This window comes from Phaethon aethereus (assembly GCF_964289735.1).
Source record: "Phaethon aethereus genome assembly, chromosome: 2".
Classification (NCBI taxonomy): Eukaryota; Metazoa; Chordata; class Aves; order Phaethontiformes; family Phaethontidae; genus Phaethon; species Phaethon aethereus.
The window spans coordinates 120,949,112-120,966,598 of NC_138582.1; the positions used below are offsets into that span (position 1 = coordinate 120,949,112).

At 40.9% G+C, this 17,487-nt stretch overlaps 1 protein-coding gene across 1 annotated transcript in view; it reads left to right on the plus strand.

Moving 5' to 3' along the window:
- SUSD5 (sushi domain containing 5) overlaps positions 1-17,248 on the plus strand; it is a 41,691-nt gene extending 24,443 nt beyond the window's left edge. Inside the window, exons 4-5 of the mRNA XM_082015285.1 lie at positions 6,099-6,287; positions 15,859-17,248. Of these exons, the coding sequence (XP_081871411.1) occupies positions 6,099-6,287; positions 15,859-17,141 (1,472 nt within the window). The 3' untranslated portion in view covers positions 17,142-17,248. The remainder of the gene's footprint in view (positions 1-6,098; positions 6,288-15,858) is intronic.
- Positions 17,249-17,487: the final 239 nt, after the last annotated feature.

A 17,487-nucleotide genomic window follows, 5' to 3' on the forward strand; every position in this document is an offset into this window, starting at 1 on the left:
AACTCTTCACAAGTCTATTTTCAGTTCTTAGGGTTGTGCAAAGGGCATCCTGAACCACCATCAAACTTCTGTTACATCACAAAATTCCTTTCTTAGGCCTTGATTTCTAATTCATTTTTACTCAATTAACACTTAGCACGTATGTGAGTTCAGCTGAATTGCTTAAGCACACACCTCAGCATGCCTCAACTGCTGGGGCGGTGGTCAGATGCTCTGGGTGTGCTTACAGGATCAGGCTTTTACAAATACAAATCCTGAAGAGAGAGACAGATGCTCTTTTTTTTTTTTTTTTTTTTTTTTTTGGTGCTTCTGAAATGGATTTTGTTCTGTACACACAGAAGAATCACAGCAATCCAGGTATCAAAGAGTTATGTTTTACAGGGGATTGGTACTAAGGGTTATGTCTGTCAGGGAAAGATGCAGCTGTAATGTTTGGTGAGTGCTGTGCTGTGAGTATAGCTGCAGTTTTCACAGTACAGAGAAATGTGTCTCCTCAGTTTCTCCTAAACAAATGTCTTATGCAGCCATTGGAGTCAGGAAGACAACTCTGTACCAGCTCAGGATCTACTGAAATCAGAAAGTTTCTCTCTTAGCTCCAAGTGCCAAAAATTGCCTAAAAACATATCAGATTCTGCCTATTCTGAAAAAGATGTATCACACCTAAGTCAGATCTGTCCCACAGAGTGTGTATTTATTCTCTATCAAAGCTTATAAGAAAATGCCTCCAAGTATAAAGGAGATAAAGCAAGAAAAACAAAAAGCTGGAATTTTTCCTATCCGTTTTATTGTTTTGTACGACCACATACCATTTAATTTCATATGTCTATAATCCTCTCAGTTCCCTTTCTTCTATTTTTTTTAAATGCATCAAAGGGCAGATCTCTTTGTTAATAGCTCCTAAGTTTTACTGGTTCTTTCTTTCGGTGACCCACTGATATTTACAGGCAACAAGTAAGATCTCTATTCTATAAGGCTTTGATTTGCTGCCACCATAGAAAAACTAAACAGGCAGCAACGTGTAGTAGCCTACAGCATAAATGCAAATCAAACTTTGTTAAATATGACTGCTGACTCCAAATACCCATCAAAGCCTGATGGCTTATGTACATATTTCGGTTTGCCTTTTTCAGTAGCAAGAAAAAAAGAAATTAGTGTGTTCTTTACAGCGAATATATTAAATGCACTTTACAAGAGCAACCAAACTGCAATTTGGTTTATATAATATTTGAACCATTTCTTTGTATTTGTCGTGCTTTGCTGTGGGTATGAAGTTTTTCATTTTTTCATTGCTATGGCTTTCTTTTCCAGAGCTTTGCACGTAGCTGACAGTGAATTTCCAGCTACCTGGTGATGTCATTTAAACTAATAAATGCTTACAATCCCTATCTGATGAAAGAGATACTGGCATCCTAACATCAGTAGCTTACAAGCAGCACTTATATTGGCTATGGTTGAGTTTTGGTTCTTTGTACCCTATTTGTATTCAGTATTTTTATCTAAAAAAGAAAAATTCCATATACTTTAGTGTCTTAGCAATCAAGAAGAAAAACAAACGTCCACACTCATCTTTCACAGGGCTGAGCATTGAGAGTTGTGTTTTCCAATTCCTTAATGACGAGATGACATCCTATAAATTCCAGTGGTCTCTCTGGAAAAACTCTGCTGAATTGGGTGGTTGTAACAGGGGATATTTTACATCAAAGAGGATGTTTCATGTCAGCTTTCAGAGCACGGTACACAGCAATTGTAGATAGTCAGATTTCAGTAGATTCCCAGTTCTGCCAGGTGGCATGGAAGCTGACGTCTGCATCTTTTTCACGTTGATGGGTTTTTTTGTGGTGATCTTAGGGTGTCCTTTCTGTAGACAGTATTTTATCAAGACATCTCAAAAAAATCTTTACAAACTGATGGGATGCTTGTAGTTTAAATCAAGAAGATGCTTCTCCAGGGATCTGGATTGGGGAGGAAGGGTGCTGTGCTCTTAAAGTGACTTGTGTTGACTCTTTGCCAAAAATCATCTGTCACAAACTCCTTTCCATACATAGTTTGGAGTTAAAGTTACTCTTCAGAGGGTCTGTAATTCCTAACAGCCTATCACCACCAAATGTACTAACTCAAATAACAAGAACTGTCTTCAGTCCCTTGTAAAAAGTAGCTATTGACCCCCCCCTCTAAGGGGTCTGTAACCAGAGTCATCACTAGCCCTAACATGTTTATGCTCAACTCTTATATCTTTGCTGTGCCACTTATTCCCATTCAGTTGTTAGATATTGGCTCTATCCTGGTTTCTACTCATGCATATTGAGTTCTTTGTTGACTGTGCTGGTGATTTTCGCTCCAGTAGACAGTCTATGCCAAATTACTGCTGACATGAGGATCTTCTGTGTACTTCAACACTGCCTTATACCTGTGCTGTGCTGTCTCGCTGTCTAACCCAATCCATCCTTGCTTACTGGAGGTCAGCTATCAATGTATGGAGCTCTGTTAGGTGTTTGACCTCACTGTCAATATACGGCAAACTCAGGAAGGGTCACGATGTCCAGAACCAGATTCCAAGTTTCCAGGTTTGAGCTGTGATCTGGCACAGAAGCAGGCAGAGCATGGGATCTGCAGGATGGGGTCTGGGTATCAAACACATCAGGCTCTTCTACTGAGGTAGAACTACTACTCTTCTACTGGGAAGCATGCACTGGGCTCATTTTTTTAGCAAGCGCTAAGACAATATGCTGGTTTGCGGGAGGATAGATGAGGGGAAAAGCAGTGCTCCAGATGGAGAGTTCAGCGCTGGAGGAGCCCAGTCCTCATCTACCAGCGTCACCACTCCAGGCAACCCCTGTGGTTGCCTTAACAAAGAGCAGCACTGTTCCTCTGCAGGACAAGCTGCTGCCAACACACCCTCTGTCACGCTTCATGGCCCAGATCTGCCTCCTCTCTTCCAGCAAGAAAATGGCCTGAATGCCAGCACTGAGCACAGGCTGTTGTTCCAAACAAGCCCATGCTTTGCCAGCTCCTGGTACAAAGGCTGTAGACAAAAACATGAAGTGTATCCCCAGAAGTGGCTCAGTTTGATGAGCTGCTGTGCCAGCGCCACTTCTGTACACGTACCAGAAAGATCAGGTTTGGCAAAAGGCTGAGCAGGAATTGTCATAGCAACTGAGACTGCAGCAAGATGAGGAGCCGTAAGATGCTGCAACCTGGAAAATTCCTGTTCATCTTACACTGGAGAGGACAGCAGCAAAATGGATGTAGAAACTCGAGTACGTCTTTGCAGGGTATCAGCTTTCACTTCGTCTTGTCCATGCTGTCACTCAATAAGCTTTGCAGCAGACATGTCCTTAGAAAAGTCTCATATGAGAGAGTCAAAAGTTCTCCATACAGTGTTCATCCATGAACATCTTTAAAATCTCTGCTTTCTTTCTATTGACACATCAGCCAGATCTCTTTCAGGATGTCATTAGTCTCTGTTACCACCTTTGTTGCCAAATTTTACAGTAAAGCTCCCTTCATCTTAATTTCTTTCCTGGAAGGTTATAATGTGCTATTTGAATATGTTTGCTATAAGGTAAATGCATTTAACTAATGTAAGTGTTACTTTTCTGCTTCCTCTGGCCGCAGGGTTAAGAAGCAAGGCTTTGTAGATAAGAATACCCACTGACATATAATTGTCCCTTGCAGCCTTGGTATCAATACTTCCCTCAGAGCAGATACACAGCTCCCATTTGTACCGACGGAAATAGCTACATAAATAAAGTACATTAAATACAGGGGTCTGTAGCCTTCCTATGAGGCAATAAAATATTTTTTTTATTCCTTTCATCCACATCAATCTCTATTCATCCGACCAGTTCACAGGAAAGGCATTAGCTGCTAACTGCTGCTCGCTTCCTCGAATGCCAAGCCTCCATAAGACTTCACATAAACTGAGCTTTGTGCAGCCTCAGGAGCTTGTTTTTTCTGTTGGTGTGTGTGTGCATAACTCCCACTAACTTCTGAAGGTGTTAGACAGTATATATGTATGTGTACAGTATGGAGAATAGACTTCAAAGCTTTGACTTCAGTAGCATGTTGCTCAAATTAGTGGCAGATGTTTTTCCACACACCCGGTTGAGAAGTGGTTAGCCAGGTTTATCAGACAATTTCTAAAATCCTGATCCAAAAGAACCTTCACAGGGCATGGATGTTTATCAGAGAATGTTCATTTCACTACAAGGTAAACAACTGGCAACATAAATACTTCGTGTTTCTAAATAAACATGTATTCACCTGTGCCTGGGTCAGAAGTGGATGGATGATGGGAAAAACTGCACCAGGACTCCGGAGCTCACAGGGATCTTGCAGAACGTCCCTGGGGCAAAAGCAGGAAAGCCTGGGCTTTTACAGAAAGTAGACTGAAAAAAGCTTCTTTTCTGTCAAAACAGAAACTTTTCTTTTCTGTCTGCCCATTCAAAACTCTGGATGTGAACCGGTGTCAGTGGAAATGGTGTTTATAAGAGCTCATGCTGATGCTGCCCCAAAAGCAGGCTCTAGCAAAGGAGCAAGGATGCTCTCTGAAGGTGTTTCTCCTTCTCTATGTTTAGGAGCACAGCCTTGGAGGTCACTTTTTCAGCTTCCAAACAGAAGTCTTTCCAAGGAACACAATCTTTGCTTAGCCAATTAAGAAATTAGTTTCTTGTATCAAAGCAAATGGTTTCAACAGGAGAAGTCAATACTAGAACACAGACCTGACTCTAAGTTTCCCTTCTCCCATACAATTACCAGAACTCCTGAGCTATTACCTATTAGCCTTTTCATTTTTGGTTGTTCTGTATCAGGACAAAAGCAGGTTCTGAATCTTCAGTTACCCTGGCAAGTGTAACAGTTGTTTTTTCTTCTACAGTCAATAAGGGCTCTAGAACTACTGGGAAAAATCCCAGATTTAAGAAAGAATATAGAAGTGTTTATCTGTACCAACACTGCACACTTTAACTATTGAGTTTCTTGGCAAAATCTTGTTCTTACATTATATGTTTTTTGTTCGTTTGTTTCATTTTTCTGTAACCAAGAGATGTCTATTCCAAAAGGGATTGTAAGAAACCTGGAGGAAAAGGGGACATGGCAAACCCCTCTTGAAGTGCACTTCTGAGAGAGGAAGACCTTAGAGAGATGAGAAACCGCAATGCCTAGAAGTTCTCTAGAAGATCTTGACCCATCTTGTTAACAATAACCAAGATGGTTCAAACCTGAAAAAGAGAATTACAGTTCAGTTTACGCTGGTGTTGGCGGTTGTCTGTCTGCCTCCTCTCTGCACTTCTTTCATGCAACAAAAAACTCAAACTGGTTTTGTTATTGTTTATAGTAATTTTTGCTTCCTGGTTTTTAGTGCTGTCAGCGCAAATATTATCAAACATCTTGTTAGATTTTATATCCTGATAAATTTAGCTCTTCAGATTCTCACAGAGAGCAGAGTTATGTCACCCCTGGGTGTTGACAGGTTGAAGAACACGAGTCACCATTTATTTTGGGGTGTCTCTAACCTAAAATAGGGAGAAGTTGAGTATCTGGGAAGAAACTTTTGATTTTGAGAAAGACTAGAAGGATAGAGATAGTCTGAAAAATGACCGGTGTTCACCTAGACCTTTTCTTTCTGTGAACGCGGACTGGGTCACTGCTCAGCCTCTGCTTGCTACAGTGTAGTAGACATTAAAGTGCCGATCTTAAACAATTTCACAAGCTTTTCTGCAGTTTGGAAAAATGACTGTGTCCAAGCTTTTGCTTTCCGGTCCCAAGCCTTTGTTAGCCTTTGCTGAAGCAGGCAGAGAAGACAACTGTAGCTTGACGTCCTGGGCTGATTTGTTGGAAACAAAACCCCTCTAGGTGCATCCCTGTTATTCATCAGTAACATCAGGGTTATCATGTCACAGTTATACCCAATATATACCTTCCTGATTACAGCTGAGCATAGTTGTGAAGGAGGATAAGGGCATGGATCAGATGAGGTGTATGAGTTCCGTGGATGGATGGAAGCTTGTCCTCGGGGTAACTCCTTTAGCACCGCTGTTAGAGCTGCCTTCAAAGACTACTGCAAGGTCTCTACAACCTCATTTCTTTTTTCCTTTCAGACAAGCCCTGTGGGGACCCACCGTCCTTCCCCCACACCATCCTGCATGGCCACACTGGCTTTGAAATGGGGGACGAGCTGCTGTACGTTTGCGCCCAGGGGTACGTCATGGGCAACAAGGAGACGGCGTTCACGCTGCTCTGCGACAGCTGCGGGGAGTGGTACGGGCAGGTTCAGGCCTGTGTCAAAGGTAAGCTCACCCAGCTCACGCAGCATCCTTCCGGGAGGTCGCAGCCTCCCCTCGGCCCAACCGAGGTAGTCTGAGGCTTACAGGAGAGTCTCCGGGGCGTGTGCCATCCCGGTGAAGGTCCCGATGACTGGAGCGTCAATGTCTTAGCGGGACCAACAGGCCTTTTGGTAGACATCTCCTGTAAACCACCGGTGAGCATAATTTATTCATACTTACATGAGCATAAAGTGTCTTTCTGGGTAGCAGGAGCCATTCGAAATAAAAAATGGGATTTTTTCGTGCCATATTTATTTTTTCCTTATACGCTAACCTCATTTCAGGGATTCACTGTGTCTTATCCCAGGATTATCATTCAGCTCCTGCCATCCGGTCCACAGTCTTCCTTCTTTTTCCCACAATAGCCTTTTTCTTCAGTACTGAACATAATTTTTAACTACTGGAAAATAACCTTTGGGAAGATCCTTCACCTGCATATTTAATGTCAGAATCAGTGTCTTTCTGGAAATCAGCTGTTTATAATTTTGTATGTGCTCATACAAAACTCATGAATGAGTTTTGTAACTTTTCAATGTACTTGCTTTGTTTACTCAAGGAAAGGGATTACTACGGATGTTACAAGAAATATCAGAGGTATTTTTTTCAGAGTAGTTCAAAAGCCGTGCCCAGGCAACGTTAGTGAGCCAAAGACATTGTTTACCAGATACAGCACACAATGCAGGTTTTGTGTGTTTTCTGCTATGTTTATTTTTACATGAAGCCACAGAGCTGCTACAGAGCAGGCTACTGAAATGAAAATTCGGTGTTTCTTCACACCTTTGGGAACCTAGAGCAAGCACAGAGAAAAGCCGGTGTCTTTTTGTAGGCATGCACTAAGCATGGCCTGCACGCAAATAACATCTTTCATCACCATAGACGTGCTGTGCATGGCTTTGTCACCTGGTCACCAGCCTTACATCTTCGTGTGATGCTCCATGCTGAAGCCCCCGAGATAGATAGCGTCCTCCTTACAGAAAAGACAAGATGCCATGGAGGTACTGTGGCCCCATGGAGACAGGGCTCAATACCTCTGAAGGGCACAACAGACCATACGCAACTCCCCCCACTTTCTTGTATTTTCGAGGTTGAATTGAGCTGGCTATCCTTTAGGTGTTCTTGGATTTTTATTTGGGATGCAAAATAGGTAATACAATAGCTGTCCATCTTCTAAGCTCCAGACTTTGTCCACTGGCTTGTAAGAAGCTAGTTTGGCCAATCCAAGCTTTTACTAGCCCCTTCCTACTAGTTGCTTTAGCACTTTTGAACTTCTGGCCTTACATATATATGATAAATGCCGCTTCCTTTGGGTAGGTTAGGAAAGTTAAAGACCTACATAAGTGAAGAGAGATGCCCATGCCACAGAAGAAGTCTGTGACAGAGTGGCAGAAATACAGTTTGGGTTAGAGCTAAGAGAGATGGAAATTTTAAAAAATTTTGTATTGTTTTTTAATTTGTCCCAATAAAAAAGCATACAGTTTTAATCTTGTACCATGCTTTCAGGACTTTTGTCTACAAACACAACAGTAGTTACCCAGATATTTACTACATTAAAAGGAATGAAAGTGGATTTTCTTACCAAATAACTTGACTCAAGGAATCAGGCTTTTATTTAAAAAAAACAAAAACAAAATGTAAAAGCTCTGGGAAATTATAATAATGACATTTCCTTAATTTAAACAGTCAAGAAAATCCATCTTTGTATGGTAGTTAAATTCTGCAACAAACTTTTAACTTTCCCCTTGTTTAAATGTAAGCTAAATAGTACCATGAGTTCAGATGTGGATGCAATCCGAATTCTGCTTTCTCATTCGCTTTCTCATGTTACCCTGCTCAATGCATAAAGCTCATCACTTTTCCAATATTTAACAACAGTCATCAGAGTATCTTACTATTTTTTTCAGAGACATACCACACCTTTGAGATGATATTTCTGGCAAAACAGATAAATTTTAAGCAAAGGAATGGACAGCTGTTGGGTAGCTGAGCTATCTATATGGCCTGGAGTTAGTGTATCTATTTCAGAACCTCTATATTCCTTAATGCAAGGAGTTATTTTTACTTATGAATATATAGCACCAGGCAGTGGATAATCATGAGAAAAGGTCAAACTTGAGCCTCGTAGAAATGGGTCATGTCTGTGCACCAGGGAACCAGATATTCAAAACCATCCAAATGGTATAGAAATTAAAAAAAAAAAAAAACCACCAAAAAAATTCCAACATCTTTCTGAACTATTTCAGCTTCTTACAAACAGCAGTTCAGACGATTAAGTGAAATACTGCAGAGAGTGGAGGGGGAGCATGGAGGGAGAGAAGGAAAAAAGAGTATTTACATCTGATAACCCAGTGGTTCTGAATCTCCTATAATTTGCACCAAATTCATACTTCTTTTTCCTTCACTGAGGTTAGTGAAAATGCTAACTGTATTACACATAGAAATAAAACTGTATTACACCAAAGTAAGGAAGGGAAAGAATCAGGCCATTTAAGTTGTGTGTGTTTCACTGTTTTCCCTGGATAAATAGTCTATTTCCCCTGTTTTGCCTGAGCCTTTCACACAGCCGCAGGGGAGAGAAAAATATTTTTAAAAGAAATAGGAAAGTGTGGCTATAAAATCACAAACATCAACACTGGAACTTGGGAGCAGATGTAATATTGTGGATTATGGTTTTTAAAATTATTTAAATGTAGACTTCATGCTGAGGGGCTTCCTTTGATTAATGTTTTTCAAGCACTTTAAGGACCTGGGATAGAAAGTACAGTACGTGTTAAATTAATAATTGTATTTTCAGTCCTCCTAATCACAATTCTTTAAGAAAGGAGGCTTTACAAGGAAGACTGAAATGTGTGATACTAGGGTTCATTATTTTTAAAAAAGTAAGAATTCAGTGAAAAAGAAAGGAAAAAAAAAGGAATTTAATTAAAAGAAACCTGATGTACAGTTGACAGATATTTTGGTCATAGGAGAGAGGAGAATAATTATTAATTAAGTACTCCAGAAGTCAGCACACACACTGCTTTTTAAGTGCTTCGAGGCAAGAGAGTAACTTCCCGATCATGAAGGTTAATGTTGGGACTTAAAGGAAAATTCATATCCCGGCTGGCAGAGTGGGCCATTTCTCTCCTAACTGGCTCACATCAGAGGAAAGATGGTCGTGAAGCCACTTCAATGAACATTGAAGTGCCATCTTTAGGGGCTGGTAAGGTGATACAGTTCCGGCATGTGTGCTGCGGGAGCAACTGGAAATGGGAAGTGGTCCGGATGCTCTTACACGACTGGACCACGGGGAGAAAACTCCGGTCAGAGGATTGAAAGGCATAAGGCCTGTTCCTATATCTTGCACTGTCTCTGAGACCAGGGGCAAGTCACTACGCTACTCTCTGCTGCTCACGCTACCTCATCCATGAAAAGAGTGATAACGCCGACCCAGCTCCATAAAGCTCGCTGAGGTTCGGGGAGGTTACAGCTGCGTGCGACTGTCCCCCTTGGTGGCTGCCACGTTACAATGCCCAGCTGGCCAAGCAGAGTGTCAGACTAAACAGCGATAACTGCTTCTTTCTCTTGTTTGTGTAAAGGCATTGGGCCTGCTTTACGTTCCCAGCGGCTCACCTTGAGCAAATGTGGAGTCAAAGAACTTTCATCGTAGCAGCGTCTAAATATAGCTTTTAAATGTTCTTTGAAGTAGCTTTATGATCATCTTTCCTCCCTGTTTTGATCCAGTTTGAAGAGATACAGTCCATTCTAGCACCCAGGGTGTAAGTGTACAACCATACAGTTGGCAAATGCGTAAATTAAATGAGAAAAATATATTATGCATCAATGCACATATAATCCAAAATATGTGGCAAAACTTGGCTATGGGCATAACTGAACAAAATAATTTTGGGGTTATATTAAGTGGATTCTGGACACAGTAAAGTGTGTCGGGAGCTAAGAAAACAGTACATTACAAATGGCTTTAATGTACATTGCGCACACAAGGTAATGAAGTGTAATTTTTAATCAAGATGCTTTTTAAGAAAAAAAGTGCCTTTGTATAGTTAGTGTTTCCTGCAATGTCTCATCATGAAAAGACGCTGTGTTCCAACTGAAAACACAGGGATATTCAACCCAACAAAGCAACCTTAAGCAGAGAACAGGGAAATCCATGTTTTTTGCAGTTTATTATTTTTTCTCTTTCTGTGGAGAGAACACATTTGTTTCACAAAACACGTCCTGAAGATTGGCATTGTAGTGAGGTCTGAAAAGCAGACGTATACATGCCATGCTGCGGCTGCCCTGCCGGCACAGAGACTAAAGTGACCATTGCTAAATGACATTTGGGGTTTTTCCCCCAAACGAACCATAGGTTCAATATCAGAAGCATTGACACTAACATTTCAGCGCGGGGATCAGGGCTGCATTGCCTTAGGCTGCATCCTTGAGAATTTGTTTCCCCAAAGAGAAGGCAGATTAGATGGCTGGGAAATCATGTCATATCTCTGCCCTAAAACTGGCTAAGAAGAATGTCATATATTTATCCTTTTCCCTTGGCTGCTTTGGGTTTTTCCAACTGTAGGCTTGTGGCAGGAGAGGTCATATCTTCTGCCCTTCTAAGGAATCTCTCCAGTGTCAACACTTGGATACTTGTCTAGTGTGTTCAGAGCTGGTCTAACTTTTCCACACTGAGGACCACACTTCTGATTTCAGTAAGGAGGATTCAGCCGACTTTGACCACCTCTGAAAGCTTCATCTGCAGCTCCCAGTCTTTTTGCTCGGTTCAACTATTCTCATATTTTCAAACATTGCTTTCTGAGCTTTCAAGAATACTATTGATTCACATTCATGTGGTCTGTCAGCGTGACTGGCCAGCACCGTTGAATTATTTTTCTTTTATTTTTTTAATGGGGAGAGTAAAACAAAATGGGTCTGGCTTTTGATCTTATTTGGGAATGCTTTCTTTTTTTTTTTTTTTTGAGAGTGCAAAAGGAGAGTTGTGACAGACAAATAAAATCAGCAACAAAATATGCTCACGGCCTGTCAAAACAATTGTTATGACAACCTTTGGTTCTCTTTTCAGGTCTGTCACTGAGCAGTTGTATTAGATTAATGTAGAGTATCGATCTGGCATGAATGGATTCTGCCAAATCAAATTAGCTTAAAAAATTATGATGGGTTATTTATTTATATTAGCAGGCTTTCTGCTGGAATAAAAATCATCCTCCTTCTTGCAGCTGTTGCAAAAGACAAAAGGCAACACAAATTCTGTCTAGCATACTCTGACTGATTTGAGAGAAGTCTGTTCGTGTGCCTGATCCAAGTCAAATGGATAATTCTTTGAGATGCTGTAGTTCACAAATCTGACTCATCTTAGGCAAATCGGTCTACATGCTGGTTTCCTTCCCATCCTTAAAGACAGATGCTGCCTTGTTAATGTTTGCTGTAACTACTTTGAGATTCTTAGAATAAAAATGTTTTTATACAGTAGAAATGTTTATGATGATGGTCTACATAGAATCAAGTTTCAATTTCCTGTACTCCAAAAATACATCCACAAAATATGCAGTGCACTTTATGGTTGTCCAAAATAGCAACACTCAAAATAGAGCTCGGATGCCAATACGCTATCTAGAAGAAAAATTAAACTGATCCTAGAGTGTGGAAAACCAGGCTCTTTGTTTTTGCCTGTCTCTATGTTTGGTCACTGTTTTCACATTAGGATCAAAAGTTGAAGGAGATGAAAGCTTTTTAGGACTGGATTCTTCCCAGAAAGGATAAGGCTAAATTAAAAGGATTTTACCTTTTAATTGAGCTTCATATCTTTGGTCGTATGCCATTTCAGCATCTGTTGCTGTTAAATGTTCATTTCAGCCTCAGTAATCCCTTAGACAGTGAATCAAAACTCACTGATCCTTGAGTCTGCCAGAGGAGGGTAGGGGGAATATGTAACAATGACCAAATATAGAAGGATTTTGGTCTTGGACTAAATCTTAAAATTAATTCTTAAAACCAGACCTGCCTGGATAGGAAGGAAGATGCAACTACTTTTAAATCAGTTGCTAGCTGTTTTAAAAATGTGTATAAATAAAGGTTGCAACTATTTGGATAAGAGGTGGAGCTGAATCTACTTTGGTGCTCTTCAGTACTGACACTAAAGTTCAGGGCACTGGAAAGCTCAAGAAAGTGCTGAGGAGGTGAGGAAAAAGAAGTGCAGAAGTTGTGCAACTTTTTCCTGCAAAATCAAGCTCACAGCTGACTGAAAATATTGTCATCGTAACACAAACTCACTAAGTCCAACCCCCATTTGAAAGTCTGAGGCCCAGAAGAAAGAATAGAGTATTATTACTGTGTAAGTCAATTCAGTATCACATAAATCAAAGCCTTAGAGTAATGGGGTCTCTATTTCCTTTGATGGTTAGAGAGCTCAATACTTGCTTTCATTCTGGCACCCCGTAAGCTAACTTTAGTTATGTTGATGGTCGTTGCTATAAACTATACAAATATGAGAGATTGCATATGATGAAAATACATTATAGCAGCTTTACAACTGGGGCCACTATCTGATTGTCAGAGTAACAAGACTCCCTTATGCGGTGACGAGCGGTGCATAATGAGCCCCAATCTCAGGCTCTCTTTAGACTACAATGGGCTTTTTCTTCCCTCAGCTGAGCATTAAGAAAGCACCAATTCATTTCTATACATGCAGGATCAGGCCCAAAGACAGCGGGTTTGATGGAGACTTGATTGATGGTTCAAAAACCACTTAATATGTTCTGATAGACTGAGGACGCATATTCTCCTAGCAGCACATGCTCTTTCATGATGTGTCTCCAAAGGACTTTCTTCTAAAGGGCTGGAAGTACATGGCAGGAGAGGCACTAAAGGGGAAGAGCTTCACATTCTGTAAAAAGCATGCTACTGCAGTTGTTAAGCATTCACCAGTGATCCAGACTGGTCGATAAGATGAATACTAGCTGCCCTTTCATATGGCTAACTAAAGAATAGGTCTGGAGGAAACACCACAAGCATAGGAATGTAATTTTTGTTCATGGATGTATGTGCGTGCACTAGAACACCACAGCGTAAAAATCAAGGATTCATCCTCAGCTGGATTACTGCAGTCTGAAGAGTAAATGAATGGCAAAATAGAGGTACAGGAGACGTACAGGTGAAAACAGACTGGTGTGATGATTTGTCTCAAAAAAGAAAACAATTGCCATCACAGTTGGTAAATGGTGAGTTCTCACATTATGATGTTCCAGTTCATATGTATCAACTAGACACCTATAGGCTGTCCTGAGAGACACTGGACTTCAGCAAAGCAGGCGTGCCAGAAACCAGCTTTGAGCAGGAGTCTGGATGGTAAGAGGACAAGATGGCTTGAGGGACTGTTCCCATGCAAAGAGTGTGCCGAGTAGAAGAATTCTTAAGTGAAAGTGAGAGAAGGGACAATGTGAGACTAGCATTTGATGGCTCTTATAAGTGTTGCATAGCAATTGTCAGTGCCACACAGAGCTTCATAAATATGTTGCTAAAATGCTTTGGTATTCAGAGGTACCTTCCAGTCATTAACAAAAGTCTGAAATACTGTTGGAAAAGATTTTAAGATGAATTAGGAAAGTGAGAGTCCTACCAGGAAGCTTTTCACTCTGACAACTGGATTCTCCTGTCTGTTAAGTCATCTCTGCCCCAGACAGAAGTTTTTTCCTGCTTTGGAGAGGACGGAGAGGATCTAGAGGATTACACAAGCTGATGAGGACACCGGGACCTGTGAGAGGTCCGTTGTTGGCACTGTTGTGTCGTGCACAGGTTTCACCCTACACCCGTGCTGGGAGATGAGAGGACCTGCAGAGAACATCCCCTTCTCCAGCGTGATAGCTTTCACAGAGGTATTAACTCTCTGCAGGCTGTTGCACACTTCGGTTTCCTCAGCATAACTACTTTGGTTTATGGTAGACCCAGACGGTATTCCAAGAAAAATACCTTTTGCTAATACTCATTCTATTCTGGCAAAAAGTAAGCTGGTGTGAGCTGTATCACCACTAAATGTTTTTGGTCAGACTGCTTTGACAATGTTTCTAATCGTTCTTAAGAGTAGACCAAATGTGGCTCTGCCAGAAGTCTGAGAAGCAGTCTCCAAGGAGAATGTGACTCATTCGGAAATTGAGGTGGGCCCCAGATGAAAATGTGATTCAAAGTTGGTTGAGTGTAAAAAGGCAAAAAAAGATAAGGCTCTATGAATGCATTGATTTGCAATACAGCTTTTCCTACTAATTTCTTGTTTCCCATGTCATGCCAGGTCTATTGCTTCACTGTCTTCACGAAAGACTAAACACTCTCTTAACAAGAAGAATTCTCACCATGATTCAGTTTGTTTTATTTTCCATATCCCAAGGCACTATTTTCTAGGACTTTTAATGCCAGCATAAATCTCAGCAATTACATCAACTTTCTATGGAGTAAAACTTCTGTGAGCTGAAAATCAACCACCCTATGTAGTTTTCAGGTTTTAGAAGAGTGGAAAAAATATAAATTAAAATGCATTATTTCATTCAAATTCAAACATTTATTTTCATGCTTTGAGTCAAGTCTGTTTTGCTATGAGTGATAGGTCTGTTGCAGCATGGGGAGTATTTCTAAATCAAACTCAAAATCTGTGATGAATATGCCCTTCTGTTGCACTCAGCTATTTTTTTGCTGGTTTGTTTTTGGTTTCTTTTTTTTTTTTTCTCTTTTCTTTTTGGTAACATTTAGTTTCTTAAAATTGGAAGCCCAAAAATTGATTACAGACGGTATTATCTTGATACCCAGCTGTTAGGTTTTAAGTGTTGGAGCCAGAGTTTTCTATCCTTGCAGTCATGGGTGCATCTTTCTTCAGATGAAGATGAGCAGAATTCAGTGTCAGGGTGGGAGTCTTCCTCAGGCAGCTCTGAAGAGCTGTCAGGGAATAAGAAATACCATTCAGTTTACCTGGCCCCGGGTATTGTATCACTGCAACACCAAGGTCATTGAAGAAAAGTACTGTAATGATAAAGAATTGAACACAAGTACTGAATATAATCCTTCAAAATCAGCTGTCTCAAAAGGGATGAAGTTTCTGTAAAACTAGTAGGCTTTTATTTTTTTAGAAGTCCAAATAGTAATTGATTACTTTTTACTATACATTCCTCTCCACACCCATTTCCTTCTTGAATACGATGAAAAACTTTCCTCAAGTCTGGCAAAAAGAGTCATGTGAGGGAGAGCAAAGGTTTGAGAAAACAATAAGCAATTGAAGTAAACCCTTTAAGTGCAGACAGTAATTTCTTTATATACATTTTTAAATCTGGAAAGGTAAGATATTAGCAATCAGCATTGACACCTATCTTGATTTTTTTCTTAAACTTGATTTTGTCTACCAGCTTATGGTGGACCGTCCTCTTTTCCAATAAACAATACCATTGAAGGATTGTCTGAAAGTCACTCCTCATTGCACCTTTCATCTTGGCTTCTTGTAGCAAATGAGCCCAGTTTTTTTCTGGAGAAATTGAATGTTGGCTTTTTTGTTTTTTTCTAGATGAAACTGAGGCACACATTGACTATGAAGACAATTTTCCTGATGACAGATCGTTACCTATTGCTGAGAATGAACATGTCAATGGCAAAGAGGAAATCGAGCAGGAGCAAGAACAGCTTTCCTTCAGTAAAAGTTCAGAGGAAGGAAGAACTGGAAGTACCAAAGGTGTTACTCAGGACACAGATGCTTCTGAAAAAGGAAGCAGGGCACCAACTGAGTCCCCCGTGTCACTCCTAAGCCAAAAAAACTTGTTTTGGTTTCCGTCAGAGGCTTTCAGTGAGCCTGAATCGGAGAAAGAGACAGATGATTCCACCAAAGCCCAGTTTTCTGAAGGTGATAACCACATTGGAGTGAAGACAGCCTATGATGAACCTGGTACCAAAATGTTTTATGACAGTGAGGATTTCCCCATTGGACCCATTCTCACAACTAATGATACAAAGACAGAGATAGATGCAGTTGCCATTACCGACGAGTCATGGTTAGATGGGTATCCAGTAACTCAAGAAGTGGTAGAGGATGATGAAGAAGAGGGGGATAAAATTGATGGTTCAATGGGAACAGAAGACGATGTTGTCCTCACAACTGACCAGCCAAATCACGTAGAAGTTAGAAAATCGGGCAATGGTAGCCCGGCTCCAGAGGAAGGTTTAACACAGATTGTGGCAGCAACGACGAGGACAGATCATGAGGGGGCTAAAGAGACACCGGTACCACTTACATCAGTGAGTGGTCTGGAGAACTTGAGCGTAAGCAGAGGTTATGATGATGCTCCATGGGACCACCCAACTACATCTCTGGAAACTGTGACTCAGGAGCCCAGTACAACAACACTGTTTGACATAACCAGCTTAAAAACATCCATGTCAGAAACCGCTACGATGGTCAGCCCCTTGGATCACACTCCATATGCAGAACCAAAAGAAACAACTGCCTACCCAGCACAAGTAGCAACCACTGCACCAGCTCCCGATATCATTACTGACACATCATCCCAGGAATTAGCCAAGCATGAAAATCTCACCCAGGGCCTTGGAGAAAAGCCCGTCCCCACTGCCGAGCCATGTGAGGGAGAGGATTGTCCCAAGTCAAGTAAAGGTGCCATCATAGCAGTAATTGTGATTCTTCTGTGCTTGTTACTGGTTGCAGCTGTCCTGGCTGTGTGGTTTTTCAAAAAACGGCAGCAGAAAAATTCTGTCTATAAACTAAATGGAAGATGTCAACCCAGACATCATTGCTACCACCACTACCACCACCAACACATCGAAATGCAGAAAGTCTAACCTGCGAGTCTTTTGGGAGAGATGCTAGAAATCAGAAGAAAAACATGTTGATGCTAGAAGGATTACATGACTCATGGATGCTAAAATCCAGCAGTGCAGAAAGCAGAAAAAAAAAATGCTGAAAGAACATAGAAGACAGAAAAGGTATCACCTTTTTGAAATCCAACCTTTCAGAGCTAATGAATCTGTACATTTTTATCACAAGGGTCTTTTGGAGACATCAGCAGGACACAGCGTGCTTGGTACTACATCTACAATTTGTTCCGCTTTTACATTTTGCTCCTATTAATAATAAATTAATTGATTAATTTCTGTGTTACCTGGTTATAATGTAATGGCAGGGCTG